The 20,770-nt window shown below is 36.7% G+C and overlaps 4 protein-coding genes across 9 annotated transcripts in view; 1 reads left to right on the top strand and 3 right to left on the bottom strand.

Annotated features, from left to right (window-relative positions):
• dctn1b (dynactin 1b) overlaps positions 1 to 11,118 on the bottom strand; it is a 34,728-nt gene extending 23,610 nt beyond the window's left edge. For 3 of the 5 annotated variants that reach the window (XM_051917887.1, XM_051917888.1, XM_051917889.1), the window contains exons 1-2: positions 5,469 to 5,915; positions 90 to 341 (exon numbers count right to left, since the gene is read on the bottom strand). In XM_051917887.1, the coding sequence (XP_051773847.1) occupies positions 90 to 341; positions 5,469 to 5,501 (285 nt within the window). In that variant the 5' untranslated portion in view covers positions 5,502 to 5,915. Of the gene's footprint in view, positions 1 to 89; positions 342 to 5,468; positions 5,916 to 10,621; positions 10,665 to 10,992 lie in introns of those variants that run through there. The other 2 variants (XM_051917890.1, XM_051917891.1) reach the window with 2 other exon arrangements.
• rsrp1 (arginine/serine-rich protein 1) overlaps positions 1 to 20,770 on the top strand; it is a 209,980-nt gene that overhangs the window by 162,540 nt on the left and 26,670 nt on the right. The gene's annotated exons all lie outside the window — the stretch shown is intronic.
• Positions 13,001 to 14,193, bottom strand: LOC127525398 (probable N-acetyltransferase CML5). Its single transcript, XM_051917934.1, has 2 exons — positions 14,002 to 14,193; positions 13,001 to 13,827 (listed from the first exon to the last, which is right to left on the bottom strand). Exon 2 carries the CDS (start codon positions 13,812 to 13,814, stop codon positions 13,140 to 13,142), a length of 675 nt encoding a protein of 224 aa, XP_051773894.1. The 5' UTR covers positions 13,815 to 13,827; positions 14,002 to 14,193; the 3' UTR covers positions 13,001 to 13,139.
• On the bottom strand, positions 14,334 to 16,488 carry nat8 (N-acetyltransferase 8). Of its 2 annotated transcripts, XM_051917925.1 has the most exons (3): positions 16,334 to 16,488; positions 16,079 to 16,165; positions 14,334 to 15,795 (listed from the first exon to the last, which is right to left on the bottom strand). In XM_051917925.1, exon 3 carries the CDS (start codon positions 15,790 to 15,792, stop codon positions 15,124 to 15,126), a length of 669 nt encoding a protein of 222 aa, XP_051773885.1. In that variant the 5' UTR covers positions 15,793 to 15,795; positions 16,079 to 16,165; positions 16,334 to 16,488; the 3' UTR covers positions 14,334 to 15,123. The 2 variants fall into 2 exon arrangements, with proteins under 2 accessions (XP_051773885.1, XP_051773884.1); XM_051917924.1 differs by lacking the exon at positions 16,079 to 16,165 and having other exon boundaries at positions 16,334 to 16,448.

Genomic DNA, 20,770 nt, shown 5'->3' with positions numbered 1-20,770 from the left:
TGCAAGAGGTCACAGCAGTTTCCAAGAACATTTACTGTACGTGTTTTCACCTGTCAGTGTTTATAAGCAGCAAGCATGTATGGGAGTACCTGTGATTGGCGTACAAATATCCCATGGTTCTCCTGACAGGTGAAATATCGTTTGCCTTGCACAGTCCCATCATTCTTTCCTTTCGCTTCCTCTAGAATGACTCCCACCCATTTTCCAGAGGCAAAGAGGGTGTTTCCAATATATGCCACCGTACCTCGATGGCCTTTACCGATGACCTCAACCAGAGAACCCACCTTAACAGGCCGCCCACCTCCATCTGAACTCATTCTGCTGCTGCCACTACTGGTGGTCTGAGGATGAGAGAGAAAAACCCTTAAATGACAAAAACAGCTTTCGATTAAATCAAAGAAAATACATCTACATGCAGCTACATGTCAACTAACTCTCATTAATTTGCAACTACATGTCCACTCTCAGTTAGAGTATTAGTAGACTGTTAGGTAAGGGTTAGTAGAATAAGTTGACATATTCACAAAGTCACATATAGTCAGTATAATGTCTGTTGGGGGACCATCAAAATAAAGTGTTTGCAGATAGTCTACTAGTACTCTTATGACTGCTATTGACATAGTTACAAAGCTGCATAAAGCTAGTAGAATGTCTAAAGTGGACTATTAAAATAAAGTGTTACCTAATATTTGAACACTTTAGTCACACTTAATGTTTGAATGTCATTGTATTAGATCCAATATCTTAAACCTATTGGCTTTTATTTTAAGGAAAGATACTACAAGCATACTTTTCAAGAAGAACATTTTGCAAAAATATGTTTTTTTAGGTTTCAAATACTGAACTACAGATATACTATTTGAATTGAAGACACAAAAGTATTTGGACTCTTTCTGGTTGTCAAATATTAGTGGATCATGTTCACTCTGCCTGGACACGTGTAAACTTAAAGAGACTTCATACATCCACTAAAAATCACCTTCGAACCAGTCAGTTAAACATAAGTGCAAAAATATTAAAGTAATATTATAGCATACCAAGGGGTGTCCGTTGATAAGCTGTATCCAAGCTACTAATTCTGTTACTAAATATCACAAACTAGAAACAATGGTTGGGACATTTCTGAGATGTTATTAGAGTAGGAAGCAACACAACTGTGTGATACTGCTTTTATACAACAATAACAAGAAGTTCATGTTAAGAAATGTACATTTAAACCCTGTTGGAAAAAATAGCATATGCTAGTTAGGTATGTTTTGAAGCATGGAAGCTGGTTTGAGCTGGTTCATGCTGGTCCTTAGTTGGTCATGAGCTGGTTTAAGCTGGTCCTGAGCTGTGGCTAGTTGCTTAGTACCAGCACTTGACCAACTTAAACTAGCTCATGACCAGCTAATGACCAACTAAGGACCAGCTTAAACCAGCTGCCATGCTTTAAAACATACCTAACCAGCAAATGCTGTTTTTTTCAACAGGTAAGGTAGGGTAGGCAGCTTCAGAGAGGCTAGCAATAGCAAGCTAGCTTTGAAAGCATACGATCCACCCTCCCTTCGGAGTGCTTTCCAAAGCCACGCCTCCTGCAAAACACATGAACGCGCATAGCCAGAGCAGAATCTGCAAAGCGGCATGAGAGACGGCATTAAATCTTGTCTGAAAACACATAACATTATAATAATAATGAACGTAAACAAAGAGCTCTGACTTATACCACTTGACTGCTGCAGACTCATTTCAGTGTTGATAGGGTTGCCATAGAAATGCATAATTCAGAGTCCGAGAGCAGCTCAGAGTTGAATGTCAAGGGATGCCATCTCTTAATTACAGTAATTATGACATGGCATGAAAGCAGCATTAGCTCGTTGTTTTGGTTCAGGAGGAACTGTAAAAGATGGCTGCTGTTTGTTTGTGGTGCTCGGTGACTGTCTACAAACGCGCTGATGGCGCGTGATGTCTGCACGAGCAGGTACGTGGAGGTATGGAAATTCAGGTTGACAGGCAGCTAGGACATCCTATCACTGCATTTGGACTAAATGCAATGATTGGACAAACATTTTTTGACTTCCACAGAAGATATATGTACATTTTTACAATTTAGGCCACTTATAGACAACTATTATTGATTGCTGTCAGGATGTGCAGATAGTTTCAACCAGTATAACAAAAAGTGTTTATGAAAAACATTGCCTACCCAACCTTTAACACACAATACTGTTAATTTTCTTTGTCTGTTTTTTCTGTTTCAATGAAAATAGTTTCAAACGAAGTCACAGCAGAACCACTGCAACACTGTTCTTTTTGATCCCATGTTTTTTTAACAAATCAGTTAAATAAAAATAGTTCACTTTCAAATAAAAATGTCCTGATAGTTTACTCACCCCCATGTCATCCAAGATCTCCATGTCCTTCTTTCTTCAGTCGAAAAGAAATTAAGGTTTTTAATGAAAACATTCCAGGATTTTTCTCCTTATAGTGGACTTCAATGGTCTGCAAACGGTTGAAGGTCAAAATTACAGTTTTAGTGCAGCTTCAAAGGGCTTTAAACGATACCAGACGAGGAATAAGGGTCTTATCTAGCGAAACGATCGGTCATTTTCTAAAAAAAAAAAAAATCTAAATGTATATGCTTTATAGGCACAAATGATCGCATCACAAGTTCTTCCACCAGAACGCGATTCCGTATTCTTCAAAAAGCTTACGCTAAATGTCCTACGCCTTCCCTATTCAACTTACGGAAAAAACGGAACTGGCGCCACGTTCGTTACGTAAGTTGAATAAGGAAGGCGTAGGATATTCTGCGTAAGCTTTTTGAAGAATATGGAATTGCGTTCTGGTGGAAGCACTTGTGATGCGATCATTTGTGCCTATAAAACATATATATTTTGATTTTTTTTTTAGAAAATGACCGATCGTTTCGCTAGATAAGATCCTTATTCCTCGTCTGGTATCGTTTAAAGCCATTTGAAGCTGCACTAAAACTGTAATTTTGACCTTCAACCGTTTGGAGACCACTGAAGTCCACTATAAGGAGAAAAATCCTGGAATGTTTTCATCAAAAACCTTCATTTCTTTTGGACTGAAGAAAGAAGGACATGGACATCTTGGATGACATGGGGGTAAATTAAAAAGAAATTTTTATTTGAAAGTAAACTTATCCTTTAATCATTCAATGTCTAATAAAAGCAGCTCACATGTTTCGTTCTAGAATGAATGAGCATTTTCAAATGAATTGGTTGAATTAATAAATTACTGGCATAACAATGTAACATGATGCAGAAAGAGTCACAAAAATATCCCCATCACTAAAACGCTTACTGACAGCCTGTCTGGAACACAGACAAGTGGAGTGACACAAACAGTGAAAAGTCCCAGTGCTGCTGGAATGTATAATGTGTATTGGCAGCTCAGCCAATCAGATTTGAACCAACTGTATAATTTGTAATTAAATGCAATGACGTTCAGACATTTTGTGGATTAAAGTTAAAACACTTCAAATACACTATACTATACTGAATAGATGATCTGGGGGAGTTGAAGCTATTTGCTATTTGCAGACTCCTCATTAGGTATCTGAACTAGTCTCTCATGCCCTCCAGATTGCATGTCTGAGAGGACAATTGAGGGTTATTTAGGAGCACTCAGACCAGAGCTCATGGCTGAAAAAAAGTTTGTGACGCAGCCTTTATCTTTACTGCAGAAGACTCCAAATAATGCAGAAGCACTGTTACCTGCAGTCACGGTGTGCAGAAACTCGCACGCACACACACACACACACACACGCACACACACACACACACACACACACACACACACACACACACACACACAAACACACACCAGCTGATCCTGAGAGACCTGCTCTATTTCACTTCCATTTAGTCATTTCAATTGTCTATAATCACACAGAGGCTGGGGTCCAAAGTGAGTTTTATTTCTGAAACTAAAAATAAGTAGCGGCCACATAAAGGTGACAAGCTAAAGCACAATTATTCTTGCTGACTCTAATTGTAAACTCTAAATGCTCTGAGGAGGTGGGAACATTAGGTTACAATGTAACAATAGAAACACAAGAGAACACAAATGATAGATGTGACCTCTTCGCAACTGGAAAACTGTGCATGGCAGCAGCTCACTGCAAGGTGACATATTCATTCATTATTAGATAGATTTAATATAATGACGTTGCTGACTAATGTTGAAAGATTAAGCTGAATAATACATTGTGAGCACAGGACTGGAGTTACGGAAAACTGACTTATGACTCAGCAGAAATAAATCACTAACTGTGTCAGTAAGGGTGGAATCCTGTGAAGCTGTGAAGTAAAAGCCAAAGAATTTAAATTGTGACGCTTAAACAGTGGAGCTTTTCCATATATTTGTCATGTGCTAGACATAAAAGTCTCTGTGCTTAAGACTTCCTGATGCATTTTCTGTTTCTGAACGAGTTATATATTGTCCATCAAATCTTTCTCCACATGCATTTATTAAAATAGAGATAATATGGTCACATGAATAAATAAACACACATTTGTTTTTCTATCACAGTGGGGACTTATTGACCTTTATTGTTTTTATACTGAAATAATGAGATTTTTTATCTTCTAATCCTAAACCTAATCCATTCCTCACACAAACCTTGGTTGTCATTAAGACATATCTGGTATGTTTATTAATGTGTTTTCCTCATGGGGACCGCTGGCTGCTCCTCATAATGTAAATGATTTCAGGTTTTACTATCCTTGGGGATGCATTACTATTCACTAACAGTCCATTTAAACTTTGGTTTTATGTTCATAATAGTGCTGTCTAATGTTTTACACGGGAAAAGGGCATAAGATCTATGTCTGGAAATCTAGGCAGGAAGTTATTACTACATTTAACCATGTCAGCTTTGAGAGACTGAAGTTTAGCTCTACAGTAAAGGCTTTGGTTCAGCTTTAATATTAGGATTTGGGCTGGAATCAAGTTAAAATAATCTAATTTAATATGATTTGACAAAATGCTTATAAATAAAAAGTGAACTAGTTAAATAGTGAACATATTTAAGGATTAATCTGCAACATTTCAGATGACATCAATCTGTGCATGTCTTTTGCTGTGTTACTCAGCAAATGTGCCGAAAATTGCACTGCTCCATTACCGGCCTGCAGTAAAAACTGCCTCACATATACAACAACACAGACTGCAATTGATTGTAGCAGTTTGTACACAAGCAAATACATTTTAGCTAAAAGCTGAGCCTTACAAATTCCAGAACACAGACTGAGCCCACGCATGCTCTCGCTACAACACCTGCATGTCCATACTCAGAGCATCAAACACATCTGCTCATCACTGCACAGAACATACTAATTCTACTTCAATACAATTAAGAAACAAGCATGTTTTCGCATGTAGGTGTTTGAGGGTGGCAGACAGACAGTATGTGTGTGACAGAAAGAGTAGACAGAAAGGGTCCACTGTATGTCACTCACCCTGCTGTAAGTGTATCTTTTCATCTGAGACATGCTGCTCTTGCGTCGCCGTTGACAACGGTTCCTTGCCTCGCTTCAGCAGCCAGCGCAGTCTTTTCAACCCCCCAACCCGCTGTCTGACTATCCTTCTGTCTGCCTTTATCTATCTCCACCTAACTCTCATCACTCAAACCTTTGTCCATACGATGAGTATTTGAGATGTGCGGTTTGGTTCAGCTCCAGCAGAGGCACAGTCTGAACCCCAGAGAGGACACAGGAGAGACACCAGAGGAGGTCCTGCTGGATGTCTGGGCTCAGATGAACCAGCTAACATGTGAATTGTCAGAATGATGCCAGCATTAAATTGAGTTAGAATGTGAGGTTTGTGTGTGTGTAAGTCTGTCTGACTGATCTGTGCTGGTAGGTGAGTGTGTGAGAGCAGTGCAACTGCGCTAATGTCTGTGCTGCCTTCTGCAGGAGAGCAAAAGAGGCAGAACTGGGTCCTAAAGCCCTCCACCACTGAACAATGATCAAACTTACATATTTAATATGTAAATGTACTCTTTGAGTGATTAAAAGACAAACAGAGAACCCTTTCCCCCAGTCTTCTCATATATACATACTTTACAATAAGGCCTAATAACAGAGTATGACCAAAGTTATTATTTATAGTGTATGATTTACAGTGTAGCTCATTGAAATAAAAAATAAGCTAAACAAATATATATATATATATATATATATATATATATATAAAAAGTCAAAATGACTTAAAATTAAAATGAACTGAATATATATAACTGAATATATAAAAAATAAAAGCTACATTAAAATATTAATAAATATAATATTTATACATTATAATATAATAATATATAAATTATACTAAAATAACACTGGTGCAGCTATTTGAAAAGTGTTGTCAAAGCAATCTAAAAAAGATTTTCACCAGTGTCATGATTGTAGGACTTTTATTTTGATATTCTTTTGCCTTACTGTGTCTGATTTTCATTTCCTGTGTTTGGTTCCTGTTGTACCTTGTTTCTATAGTTACCCTTGTTAGTCTCTATGGTTATTCATCACACACCTGTTCCTCATTATCTTTTTACTCAGTGTGTTCATCGTTGTCTTTACACCTCATTGTAAAGCTGTTATGTCTCCTGTGTGTCCTATGTCATCTTGTTTGGATTATTGCCATCGGCTCCTGCTTTGTATTACCTTTGTGTTTATGTGTTCATTGAATGACTTGCTAAAGATCCTCACCTCTCCTCATCCCTGCTACACCCGTGACAGAATGACCGACCATTATGGATCTACTAGCAGCAGTATGCCTCCTCCTCCACACCCAGGATGATCGTTCCCTCGAGGACCATACTAGTGAGTTTTTGGACCTTGCTCATCAGACTTACTGATTTTGTTGAGCTGGTGCTCTCAAAGAGTGATTTCTTCTTCACCGTGGGTGAGGTGGAGGAGGACGTAGACAACCACTTGCTCGATATGGACCCAGCCGTCATGGTCCCCACGCCAGAGTCTCCAGCTGTCATGGCTGCCACGCCAGACTGAATAATTTAAACTCAACTAAATATCTGTCACTTTATTTATTTATTTGTTAAGTAACAATGTAAATCCCGGGATAATGTACTTCATTAATGCAGAGTCCTTCAGGGTAGGGGTGGGCGATATACTGCTAGACACTATTAACCGGTAGAAATTTATCAACCGGTAGAGATTTGGACCATTGTCTCTATTGCGGTTACGCTCACGTGACGTTGCTGTCACAAAAGCTTATTGTTTGCATGTGTTTTTAAGCATTGCGGTTTAAAAACAAGTGGCAATTAGCAAGTCTTTTTAGCATATGTACGCGCTCTCTGAGAGACTCGCTCTCTGTTTCTCAGCGCTGTCTGAGAGATGCGCAACATGAAACCGCTGCTCATAGACTGAACTGAGTGCTTTTTGCCGACTAATTGGGCTTGAATGGTTAAGTACACATATTTTTGTGCCAAAGTGACCGTGTTTGCAAGTAAACAGAGCCATTTATGTTTTAAGTGAAGGTACAGTTGAGAAGACAAGGCATGAGTATAATGGATCGGTGTGTCTTAAAGGGACAGCATCCAAATGTACTTTCTGTCATCAAACAAAAAAGAGAAAAAATCTCGCACTGCTTGCTTTTGTATCTTTAATAAGAATAAAAGTATATTTAATTAACACAGTAAAGATTATGCATTGTTTTTTATACATTTGATTACTTTCAATTATTTCAGTCTCTGTTCTATTGTAGTTTGTTTTCTTTGCTCTTTCTTTATCACTGTTTACTTGTCTTCAGTAAGCTTGAGTTTTTTTTTTTTTACATGATATTAAAAATGGTGATAAGAATTATGAAATTATGAAAAATTTTGATATTTAAAGCAAAACTCGTGATATATATTGTTATCACCGTGATATAAAATTACTTATATCGTGATATAAGATTTTGGTCATATACTTCAGGGTGATAAAGAGAGTCCTGATTACTCTGTTGGGATTTATAATGTGATAATGACCAGCTGACGGTATCCTTTACATATTAATCACTGGATTACTAAAGGCCATGTACGGCTTTGTACAGAGGCATATAAGACTGTGTTAAGGCAGCAGGTCTCTTTAAGACCGGCTGTCTATTCAGCCTCTCTGTTCCTCTCCAGGCCTATTAAAATGTGACGCAGGCAGCTTCCGATATAAAGCCAAACACAGAGAGTGTTCAGTCAGGAGAGGTGCGCACAACCTCGGCAGACTGACAAACAAACACATACACACTAACAGGATTAACACTCTTTATAAACTACAACTGCGCTGAATCCCTGGGGGCTTTTTTCTGTATTACACATTCTGCACAGAAAGCAAATGCTGATGTTTGCAACATACTCCCTGTTCACTGATATACAGTTAGAAGGGACAGGTGCACAGCTGAAAACACTGTGCTCACAAAAACCAGTAAGCAATTGTGGGTCACTCTGAGCAGACATTCAGACAATGCATAAACCACACAATGACAGATTCTCTTATCTGACCACTCTATGAAACAGTGCCTCTCATCTGCATCAGTGACAGACAGTGGCATAGTGCTCTATCAGGCTATAGAAATTGAGTGCAACAGTAGAGTTCTGGATGTAAAAACTCTATTTGCTTCTCCACAGGAAAATTGATTTTTAACAATAACATAAACATTTAAAGACAGAGCTACTGTGAGTTCAGTCAGCGGTATATGCTTTTGTTGAAGCCAGCTATTCACATTATTTCTACTTGTTTTAAAAATAATCATGTTTAAAGGGTTAGTTCACCCAAAAATGAAAATTCTGTCATTTATTACTCACCCTCATGCCGTTCCACACCCGTAAGACCTTCGTTAATCTTCGGAACGCAAATTGAGATATTTTTGTTGAAATTCGATGGCTCCGTGAAGCCTGCATAGGGAGCAATGACATTTCTTCTCTCAAGATCCATAATGGTACTAAAAACATATTTAAATCAGTTCACGTGAGTACAGTGGTTCAATATTAATATTATAAAGCGACGAGAATATTTTTAGTGTGCCAAAAAAAACAAAATAACGACTTATATATAGTGATGACCGATTTCAAAACACTGCTTCAGGAAGCTTCGGAGCGTTATGAATCAGTGTGTCGAATCAGCGGTTCGGAGCGCCAAAGTCACGTGATTTCAGCAGTTTGGCGGTTTGACACGCGATCCGAATCATGATTCGATACACTGATCCAAAAATATTCTCGTCACTTTATAATATTAATATTGAACCACTGTACTCACATGAACTGATTTAAATATGTTTTTAGTACCTTTATGGATCTTGAGAGAGGAAATGTCATTGCTCCCTATGCAGGCCTCATGGAGCCAACGGATTTCAACAAAAATATCTCAAATTTGCGCTCCGAAGATTAACGAAGGTCTTACGGATGTGGAACGGCATGAGGGTGAGTAATAAATGACATTATTTTCATTTTTGGGTGAACTAACCCTTTAACAGTGGAATTCATGGTTAAAAAGTACATGATGCAGTACAGAAAATTCCACAAATCAGAGAGTCAAGGGGAGCGAATCGCACCAAAAAAGCTACACTCTCATGCATGGCAAATGAAAAACTCGCATTGGTCAGGTAAAGTTCCAATATATTCTTTCTAAATATATATAATCAATGACTTTAAATGAATAGTTTTGTATTTCATCATTGTTTTTAATTTGATTATGCCATTCGCAATGCTTCATTGGATTGTAGTTCATTCTCTCACTAAAGCTGTTACACAGTCTTGTACCTTTTGTCCAATTTTCTAATTATTTTTTGCTTCAAATAAAAGTTTGTAATGTTGTGATTCACATCTGGTTGGTTCATGGTTTATAACGCTTTAATATAGACTTGTTTTAATCCCTATGGGAAAAATTAATAGAAAAAAAACTTCTCAAACCAGTGCCGCTGAAAAAGTGGGTGGGCACTGTTGCACTATAAAAGCAGGAGATGTAGGGGGTTTGGTGGGGAATGCTAGGATTTGATTGCTAGTAAATGCAGACACAATACATAGGGACAAAGAGGATATAAAGAATAAGATATGAGGAGAACATGAAATCTGCATCGGACACAATAGAGTGTTCACTTATAAACACTGTTTTAGCTTAATTATCCCTTAACTTGATACTTTTTATTGTAAGAATGTGTCTGCTAAGAACATTAATATAATGAAACAACATGACTGTGCATGGCATTATTATAATATGTGTATAGGGGTGTACAAAACTTGGGACAAAATTGTCCATGGAATTAACTGATAAAACCTCAATTGATGATTAATAAATGAATAAAATATCATTTTAATAAAAAAAAAACAACAACAAATAAAACTAATAAAATAATGATAATGATAAATAGTGATTCCAAAGTTGTAATTCCATATTTATTTATTTATTTATTGATATGTGTATACATTTCACAAAATATTCACAGATAAATAGTATTTATATAAATTGTATATATAGTCTATAAAGATTAATTTGGTGTAAATCATTACTTAAATGATATATGATAAAATAGCCTTTTCTGGAGATACATTTAATGACTACTCTGAGCATAAATGAATGAAGAAGGAAACTACTTTATAAAATAAGTATGAAAGCAGTGTGATTGCGCTCACTTGCTTATTTTCTGTGCTGTGCAGTGATGATAAACTGATCAAGCACCTGCCTGGTCCGTCTGTTCCTTCCCCATGAATAAACAAACAAACAAAATAACAATAATAATAATTTAATATTACTGAATAATGCAATCTTAACTGTAATTTAAGTAAAAGCTGTAGCAGTGACTAGTAAAAACAATAAATTCAAGGGTCGGTCCATAGCCAGCATCAATCCTTCCATCGATCAGCCACCGCCTATTTATACTACAGCCGCTACATCCCTCAACTGAGAATGATTAGTAGTTACAATCGCAAAAACAAATAGAGTATGTGAGGCCATTGAACGGTTCTTTCATGCTCTTTATTTCAAACCATGCATTTGAACTTACCGTGATGTTTTGGTGCTGTTCTTACTAAGCGTGTTGTGTCTATTCCCGTACAATGTGGATATGACAGCTACTTCCTGAGGAGCGCTACGTCACACAAAGCGGGAGCGCCACACTGCCTGCGAGAGACCCACTGCTTCGAGTGGGAGCTTACCACAAAATAGGGTCTGAAGCTCATTCAAATGATCAAAAATCAATTCTAATGTTATGCGACCCGATTTCTGAAATGGAAACCGGAGACATTTCCTATTTGAGTGGTCAAAATATCACTGAAATTTTATTTGTTTCCCTATAACATTAATAATTATTATGTTTAGTTTGATTTTTTTTTTTTTTTTGACTGTTTAAATTGTAAATGGCAAGCAGTTCAAAATAATATTATATTATAACAAAATTAAGACTTTAAAACACATTATAAAAATAAAACAAAATAAATATCAGAAGATATGATAGATAAAACTGTATTTAACAAATATTTTAAATATTTTCTAATTGTATTTAATACTTGAACTTTTTAACTTTTCAAATGTTTTGTATGTTTGTGCTTGGAAAATACTTATTATCCTTAATTAGGCTTATTATTTTGCATTTTAGGCTTATTTTAAGCACAAAATATGTGTTTTCTGCAAATGTAGGCCTAATTGTTGCAAGTGCAATTGTTTAGATTGTTTATTATTATTATTATTATTATTATTATTCATATTTTGGTGTACCTTCACCGTATGATACAGTTAAGATGTGTGTTTGGAAATTACTGTGTTGTGACTGCGGAACTTTTGGGGATGTTTAAAATTGTGTAAAACAATCCCGCACCCCGCTGAGGTCCTGTTATAAAGCACATACAAACAGTATATTTTATATACAAATATATATTAAAAAAAGCTAGAAAGGCAACAGGGTTGTAATAACAGGGTTTCAATTGATTTAATTTACCCTAAATTAACTAAGCTAATATTGGTTTGTAGTTAATTTAGTCTAAATAAATTTGGGAGTAAATATTAGTTTGTAGTTGCTGATAGCCTGTATGGGTAACAGGGTTGAATGAGCATTGAACTTAAAGGGTTAGTTCACCCAAAAATGAAAATAATGTCATTTATTACTCACCCTCATGCCGTTCCACACCCGTAAGACCTTCGTTAATCTTCGGAACGCAAATTAAGATATTTTTGTTGAAATCCGATGGCTCAGTGAGGCCTGCATAGCCAGCAATGACATTTCCTCTCTCAAGATCCATAAAGGTACTAAAAACATATTTAAATCAGTTCATGTGAGTACAGTGGTTCAATATTAATATTATAAAGCGACGAGAATATTTTTGGTGCGCCAAAAAAACAAAATAATGACTTATTTAGTGATGGCCGATTTCAAAACACTGCTTCAGGAAGCTTCGGAGCGTTATAAATCAGTGTGTCGAATCATGATTCGGATCGCGTGTCAAACCGCCAAACTGCTGAAATCACGGGACTTTGGCGGTCAGAACCGCTGATTCGACACGCTGATTCATTATGCTCCGAAGCTCCCTGACGCAGTGTTTTGAAATCGGCCATCACTATATAAGTCTTTTTTTTTTTTTTTTTGGTGCACCAAAAATATTCTTGTCACTTTATAATATTAATATTGAACCACTGTACTCACATGAACTGATTTAATATGTTTTTAGTACCTTTATGGATCTTGAGAGAGGAAATGTCATTGCTGGCTATGCAGGCTTCACTAAGCCATCGGATTTCAACAAAAATATCTTAATTTGTGATTCCAAAGATTAACAAAGGTCTTACGGGTGTGGAACAGCATGAGGGTGAGTAATAAATGACATTATTTTCATTTTTGGGTGAACTAACCCTTTAATGATTTTTCTTTTTCATTTTTATGTTAGAAAATAATTTCTAACATCAAACACATGGGATTTGTGCCTTTAATGCTTAAATTAGATAAATAATGGGATATCAGCGTGCACTGTATTCTTGTAATTTATCTTTAAAACAATGTAAACATTGACATACTATGTGAATCCTTTTGTGAATCTTTTATTTTAAAATGATGCTTAATTGATATCAGATTAAACATTTTAGACAATTTTTTTTTCCCCACCAAAGGGATCTTGATGAATATGAATACAACTTTTCTTTTTTTCTTCTTCTTTTCTTATTTTAGCATGACATAAAACCACCAGTCCTGCTGTGTGCATATTTAAACACCATGAAATTGATCAGCCTGGCAGGAAGTGATGGCCACACAAACTCCTTCTCCTTTTTAAACCCAATGCTTTCATACAGCTTATGAGCATCAGTTTGGACCATAGAGGTGAAAAGCACCACCCTCTTCACATCATGTCTGGCAACAAATTCCAGGGCTGTTTTACAAAGAGCTTTCGCAAGGCCACGACCCCGAAACTTCCTTTTCACAGAGATCCTTTTCAGTTCCCAAGCACCTGGCTCCTCCACACAGGGCAAAATGCCCACCGTCCCGACAATAGACCCTTTTAGTTCTGCCACCCAAAAGCAGCTCCTGCTGCCAGTCTGCATGTAGGAGGTCCTGATGTCCAACAGATCCTCACTGAGTCCAAGTTGAATACCCTGCTTAAAAATATACTGTACTGCCACTCGACCAGCAAGCATAACCCCACCGACACCCATAATGCAGGTCAGAAATGAGCCGGAGAGGATATAGATGAGAAGGAAGATTCCACACAGCACAGCTTGAGTCCATGGCTGCTTCAGGGCCAGAAGATACACAGTTTCAGCATGTTCTCTGAACCCAGAGGAGTATAAGGTCCTCACAGCTGAGTAATCTGCATCCTGATACTCACGGATCTGATATAACATCTGGGCTTTAAGACTGAGATTACAGTGAAAAAGCAGAAGACAAAATATTACAATAACTGCAAGTGCCTTCTCAGTCTGTGAAAGGTTTAGAAAGCTATTAGCTTTTTAAATCACCTCAAATGAATGACAAAGCACAACATTTTGCAAGGTAGAGTGTGTAAATGTCTTGAGTACTAGTTAAGCTTACCATTACACAGGCTTCTCCTGCTTTCCTATCAAAGACATAAAAGTGCTTTAGGTGCTATTATAGGTGCAATTGCAAATAGATGACATATGTGCAAAATGTTCTCCAAAAAATATTGCTGATTCAATTTAAACAAGCTATGTCAAAAACTGTGATTTTTCAGTTCAGATGACTGAGGGTAAAACTTCCTATATGAAATCACATGATCTTTGCAACTTCAGACCACTGATGTTGCTCACAGAGCTAATCAAACCCAACTAAAAATCAGGTCAGGATGATAAATTCTACTGAATATTCAACATAACATCTCGAATAAAAATGTTATAACACAACACTACATTTTAAAAAGGTTTTATTAATTTCTCATTACAACAAATTACATTTGGTCTCATCAGAAAAAAGCAATTTATCCAGTTGCATTACATGTTTAGAGTCATTTAATCATTCAGTCACAGGACAATCAAAAAAGCAGAAAAAGGTCAACTATAGGTCATCTGATAATAGTGGAGAGATGATTATGTTTTTTGTTAATAAGCATAAACTATTAATACAGATACGTAATTGTCACATTGTAATCAACATCAGTGCTAAGGAGGTGGAAATGTATCACATCATTGGAACTGCACGCAGTTCCTGTTAAACACCATCAGTCGGTTTCAAGGCATTTACATCTCATGCCTCTGTTGACCAAATACATTTATAGAAAATAAATGCACTGTTTTTTCATAGAAGAGGACAGGCTATATAAGTACACTTCCAAATATTGAATATATTCGTTAAATATTCATTGACAGGTACATTAATGGTGTTCAGACAAGATCTGGACACCTTGTTTGGCTCCAATTCATGGTTGTTAAAGTAAATAAGATTTTTAAAACAATAATTTGAACTCATACAAGAAATAGATTTTTTTTTCCCCTATATGAACAGTTTCTTATAAAAAAAAATAGTTCCCTTTTAGTCCCCCCCCTTTTTTTTTTTTTTTAAAGTTAATGATTATGAAATAGACAAATGATAATAGTGGTGTGCTTCTTTAGTGATTTGAAAAAATATATAAAAAGTGACTTGTTAAAAAGCCTGTTCATCAACAGCATGGTGGGCTTAGTGAAATTGCAGATCTCAGTTTCAGTTGTGATCTTGTTTTATGATGAGTTGGTACTCTATCAATGTGTAATTAGTCAGCTTGGCAATAAACTCTGGAGCATGAAATTCTCTGATCTTCTGGTAGCCCATATGCTCATAGAGCTTCTGTGCATCCGTCTGGACCACCGAGGTATGAAGCATCACTCCTAGATAACCACGTTCACGAGCGAAGTCTGTCACCATACGGCACAGCGCTTTGGCAATGCCTTGTCTACGGTGAGTCTTTTTAACCGACATCCGCTTCAATTCCAGGAAGTTCTCGTCTTTCGCTGCAGGTAAACATGCTACTGTACCCACAACACGACCTTGGCTCTCTGCCACCCAGAAGCAGGCATTAGGTGGATCCAGGTAGGTCTGCTGAATGTGGTTGAGATCTTGATCAAGGCTAGTCTGGATGTACTTAGTGAACATGTAACTTATACACTGACGGCCTGCGGCCAAAAGCAGCGTGACTGCTAGTACAGGCAAAAGGATGGACTTTGAGCTGGTCAGCAAAGCGCAAAACACACATCCCAGAAACATCTGTGCTAGGGGCTGTTTGAGAACGTGCATGCAGGAAGTTGGGATGTGCTCGCTCATACCAATACTAAAAACCTCCTTTACTTCTTCATGATCTTCTTCTCGATAGCGACGAATCTGCACCTCAGCCATGACCTTCAAATCAGAAATAATAACACAGAAAGCTTAAGACTGTGTATATCAAATCAAATCCTATTACACCTGTCTTATCATAATCATATCTTGTAAGTGAAAAACATTTCATATCTACATCTAGATATCGATAATTGATAAATGTCACGTGATTTCTTTCTTTTTTTTTTTTTACATTAAAAACATTAGTTAAACAGCATTAAATCTATTAAATCTAGCCTTAAGTGTTTCTAGCTACATCAAAATCATAAGACAGCATTATATAGTTAGTGGCACAGAAACTCACAAATTACTCGGTCACGCGAATGCCTTGATCCTGATAAGACGAGATTTCCAGGTTACTGACCTTTACTCGATGACTATCGGCAACCAGCTAGGACATACATAAAGCATTTGTGTGTTTACGGAAGTGTTCAGAGAGCTTTACAATATCATTTGCAATGAATATTAACTGTAACAACATGCAATTAAATTATGCGAATCCAGAGCGACGTTCCTTCTGGATTTTGATATTTTTATATACAAAAAAATATAGACAAACCTGTACTGTAAATGATCCCGCTGCGCTAAAACCGGATAAAACTAAAGCTTTACTTTGTTCCAACGGTTCTTCTTCTCTTTTGATGGCAGCTTGAGAAGGAGCACTACCGCCATCTACTTGAGAGAAGGAATTATAAGGTCGATGCATTTGGAAGACCTGATTGAGACAAGAGGAAGGGTAATTTTCTTTTTCTTTCTTTCTTTCTTTCTTTCTTTCTTATGATATTAGCTTAAATATGTAGGCTATTTTAAATGTATAGCCTAAGGGAATTTAATAATATTATATAATCCTTGTTGTGAGTTGTATATGTTTGTACAAATTTTCTATATTTTCTGTATACAATAAATAAATAAAATGTCAAAATAAATAATAATAAAAAAAAAAAAAACTGGTTTCAATAAAAGCTGTTTTTGGTGGTCTGTTTTGTCGCGGTACCAAAGAAAGGGAAATAACATGTTTTCTTCGCCTGAGAAGTCACTCCTTTTGTGGACAAATCCTTTTCCCAATCCTTTACCGCCTTTTCCTCTTTCAGACATGTCTGATGTTCACAGATATTGTTCGCCAAATATAGAAAAACACTGCAGAAGAGGAGTTTATAGTCAGCTAGCGGAAACCACATTCATGGGCAGTTCTAGTTTACGTTACCCGTTTCCTCTTTCCAAGTCAAAGGTCAGTCTTCCGATGCTTGATAGAGGAAATAAATAGGGTTTAATATAGTAATGTTAAAACAGACACACACACACACACACACACACACATACACATAGGCCTATATATATATATATATATATATGTATATATATATATATATATATATATATATATATATATATATATGGGTTGGGGCTACTGTGCCTTAAACATTTTTATTTATTGGTTTAAAGATTAGTAAAATAGGCATTATTCATTAAATTATTTATATCATTGTATTATTGGAGTGACCACCAGACTCATCATATATTTTTAATAAAAATAACTCTATAAATGAGTTCCAAAGGACACTTCCCAGATAGCAACTTTGTGCTGGCCCAAATCTGGCCCACCTCTGCCTCGTGTGGTATGATGATCTGGGCCACATGTGGCGTGGAATGATGGCACTTGGGCGGACCGCTCCTCTTTGCCAGATCTTAGCCACAAGCAGGCAGCAATGCCACATGTCAAGAAATAAACCAGAACTGGACCTTATTTGAGCCACAAAATCTTTATATATTATTTATAAAATCATCCTAGCATTAACAAGCCTGTTAACAAGCAAAATCACTGAAGGAAAGAAAAGAACAGAAAAAAGAGACAAACAGAAACACAAGAGCTACAACTGACTTCACAGCCTTAGATGAAATCAACTGAAGATAAAAGAAGACATTCAATCTCTCCAGATCTCAGCAGAGGAGGATTAAACAACTCCACAAACAGCATTACAGCTTCACATATTACTAACCAGGTTGACTTTATATTTGTCATTCATCTACAGAAGCTCTTATTGAGAATTAACAGAAGTTTAATGCTCATGTTTGTTTCATTTGAAGTCACCATAATGGTGATTGGTGTTTCCATTAGTTGGGCTCTTATAATATGCTTATCTTTGTTGGCTGCTGTGATAGTGTGTTTGTCAAACACATCTGCAGTAACAAAAAAAGCTTAGATCAGATGATGATTTTTAGCTATTGATGGATTTGTATGTAATCATTGTGACATAGCATAGATCACTGATGTCATCTGCAACATTTTCAAACTGATTTCTGCATTACAGCATGATCTCATGTTGCAGTGGTTGGTAGTGTAAATGTATTATACTGCAAAAAAATACTTTTCTTGTTTAATATTTTTGTTTTGTTTGCAGTCTAAATATCTAAAATAATTTTAAATCCAGATGCTTTTACTAGATGAGTAAAATGACATAAGATATTTTTTCTTGTTTTATGGAAAGAAAAAATCAAAATTAAGTGAGTTTTTGTTTAAAACAAGCAAAATTATCTTGTTTCTGCCCCAAACAGGCAGATTTCGACAGCTGTATATTTGCCGTCGAATTCTGTTCCCCCCTCCCATGAGATTCTCATATTTATCAAACTGGCTCAGTCTCACCCTTCCCGATAGTGTTGTGGACAGTGTGCTGACCTCTGGTGCAGTTGTGTACAAAAAATCCTAAGTTTGAGACCAGGCTCGTGGAATTTTCCGGATCCCGTCTGCCTTCGCTCACCAATTTTGCTTTATCATATTTAATATCGTTATAAATGGCAAAAAGGCAGAAAATGAACATTTAAACTAATGCTGGTTAAAGTCCATCCACACACAGGACAGAATCAGCATCTTTTAAGTCAGTGCATCAGCATCTCTCATCATATAGGGGCGGAATGGATTTCAACAGCTGTATATTTGCCGTCGAATTCTGTTCCCCCCCTCCAATGAGATTCTAATTTTTATCAAACTGGCTCAGTCTCGCACTTCCCAATGGCTTTGTGGACAGTGTGCTGACCTCTTGTGCAGTGGAGTACAAAGAATCCTAGGTTTGAATCCAGGCTTGTGGAATTTTCCAGATCCCGTCTGCCTTCGCTCACATTCACGCAACATGCAAAAGTGAATTTTGCATAATAGGTCAAAACAGGGTCGGCAATATAAGAAAGAATACAAGACTGGTGTCATTATTACAAACTAAATGTGGCCTATTTTTTTTCTGACACAAAGCCTAAAACTACCTTTGTTGGAACAACACACTTTTTGCACGATTGGCCAAATTAGTCCAGTTTAGAGAGGCATGTCGTTTCCTAGTTATTGAATACTACCTCATTTTAAAGAGGGAAAAGTCACGAAAAAAAAGCCTTGGTCTAATATTATTTCAGAGTTAAATAAACGAGAAAGAATGTATTCTAGCCTATGTAATGTATTTTTTAATGAATTTTAATGAATTCATCTGAGGGCGATGTCAGCTCTTGTACTAATAGCGCAAAAAAGCTGCTTGGACTGGAGACTTCAAGATACTAAAAATGATAGGCCTATCTAGTCTAGTCTAAATGCATAAAATTGTTTACACTTATTAATGTGTTTATACTTCTTGGCAGTTTTAGAAAAATCTATAATTAGTTTCATGATTATGAACACAAATTAGGGTACCATGGCAAACCAAATAAATAGAAAATCAAGTAAACCACAAAGCTGGGACAACGGTATGCATATAATTACAACGTAATTGGTTGTTATTTTATTGTAAATAAGCTAAATGTTGTGACTGTGAAGTTGTTTCTGCGACAGCTCCAGTCGAGGAATCGACTCTTTTGGAGTCGACTCCCCATCACTACTCAATTGATTGGTTCAAATGGTGCGCGTTACCAGTGGCGCCTGGTTCACTCCATTTAATAGCCAATAAGCAGCGGTCTGTCTTAGCGCGGTACCTAAAAAGGGGAAATGGATCGGCTGACATGTTTTCTTCGCCGGCCAGTCGCTCTTTTTGCGGACGAATCAGGTAGTTCTTCTCGCTGACCAACAGTACGGTGTACATTTTAGGACTTCCTCACACCTCAGTCATACAACGAAAAGGCTTCATGCCTCAGACTAAAAGGCTTCTGTCATCGGACAAAACGGCATCGCGCCTCAGACTGAAAGGCTTCAGGTCTCAGGAAAAACGACGTCAGGTGTCAGGTCTCGTACAAATAGGCATCGAACGAAACAGCCTCAGACCAAAAGGCATCAGACGAAACGGACTCAGATAAAAAGGCATCAGACGAAACGGACTCAGATAAAAAGGCATCAGACGAAACGGACTTAGAAAGAAGCGAATTGCCCCGCCTCAATGTGATGTCACGTGCATGCAGTTTTCTGTTAAATGTTACACTAAGTTGTATAAAACATCCCACTGAGATTATTTTGTAAATTTGTATTATTCACTAGTTTTATTTGCATGTATAAAAAGTTAGCAAAATAACATATTGCAAATATTTGTTTTATATATATAATAAAAATATATTATATATAAGTGTGTAACTATGATTTTTTTTTTTTTTTTTTTTGTCGGATTGATAGGCTACTATTTGTATAGTAATTTTACTACAAATACCATAAACTGTAGTGTAGCAAAACCATGGTTAATTTGTGGTTACCATGGTTAACTACAATAACCATTTTGTTTTATTTGTAGTAAAACCATGGTTCATTTTTATAAGAGAGGTAAAAAATCTTTAGAGCTATTTGAATGCGTTGTTATAAGCACAGCTGCTTTGTGTACAGAGGTTACCAGGGAAACGGCTTTATTTCTTCTGTTCCAGCGCCACCTACTGTCAGAGAGTCGATTAGGCAAGGCAAGGCAATTTTATTTAGCACATTTCATACACAATGGTAATTCGAAGTGCTTTACATAAAAAGGAAACAAATACATAAGAATAAAAATGGAATGCATAAAAAATAAAAATAACAATAAAAACAGAATACCACTATCTAGATGGAAGA

The sequence above is a fragment of the Ctenopharyngodon idella genome, chromosome 13 (assembly GCF_019924925.1).
Source record: "Ctenopharyngodon idella isolate HZGC_01 chromosome 13, HZGC01, whole genome shotgun sequence".
In the NCBI taxonomy this organism is placed as follows: domain Eukaryota; kingdom Metazoa; phylum Chordata; class Actinopteri; order Cypriniformes; family Xenocyprididae; genus Ctenopharyngodon; species Ctenopharyngodon idella.
This window is presented reverse-complemented; position numbering and strand designations above follow the sequence as displayed.

Coding starts and splice junctions, on each gene's coding strand:
- LOC127525398 (XM_051917934.1), bottom strand. CDS start 13,814: ATGTTATATCAGATCCGTGAGTATCAGGATGCAGATTACTCAGCTGTG.
- nat8 (XM_051917925.1), bottom strand. CDS start 15,792: ATGGCTGAGGTGCAGATTCGTCGCTATCGAGAAGAAGATCATGAAGAA.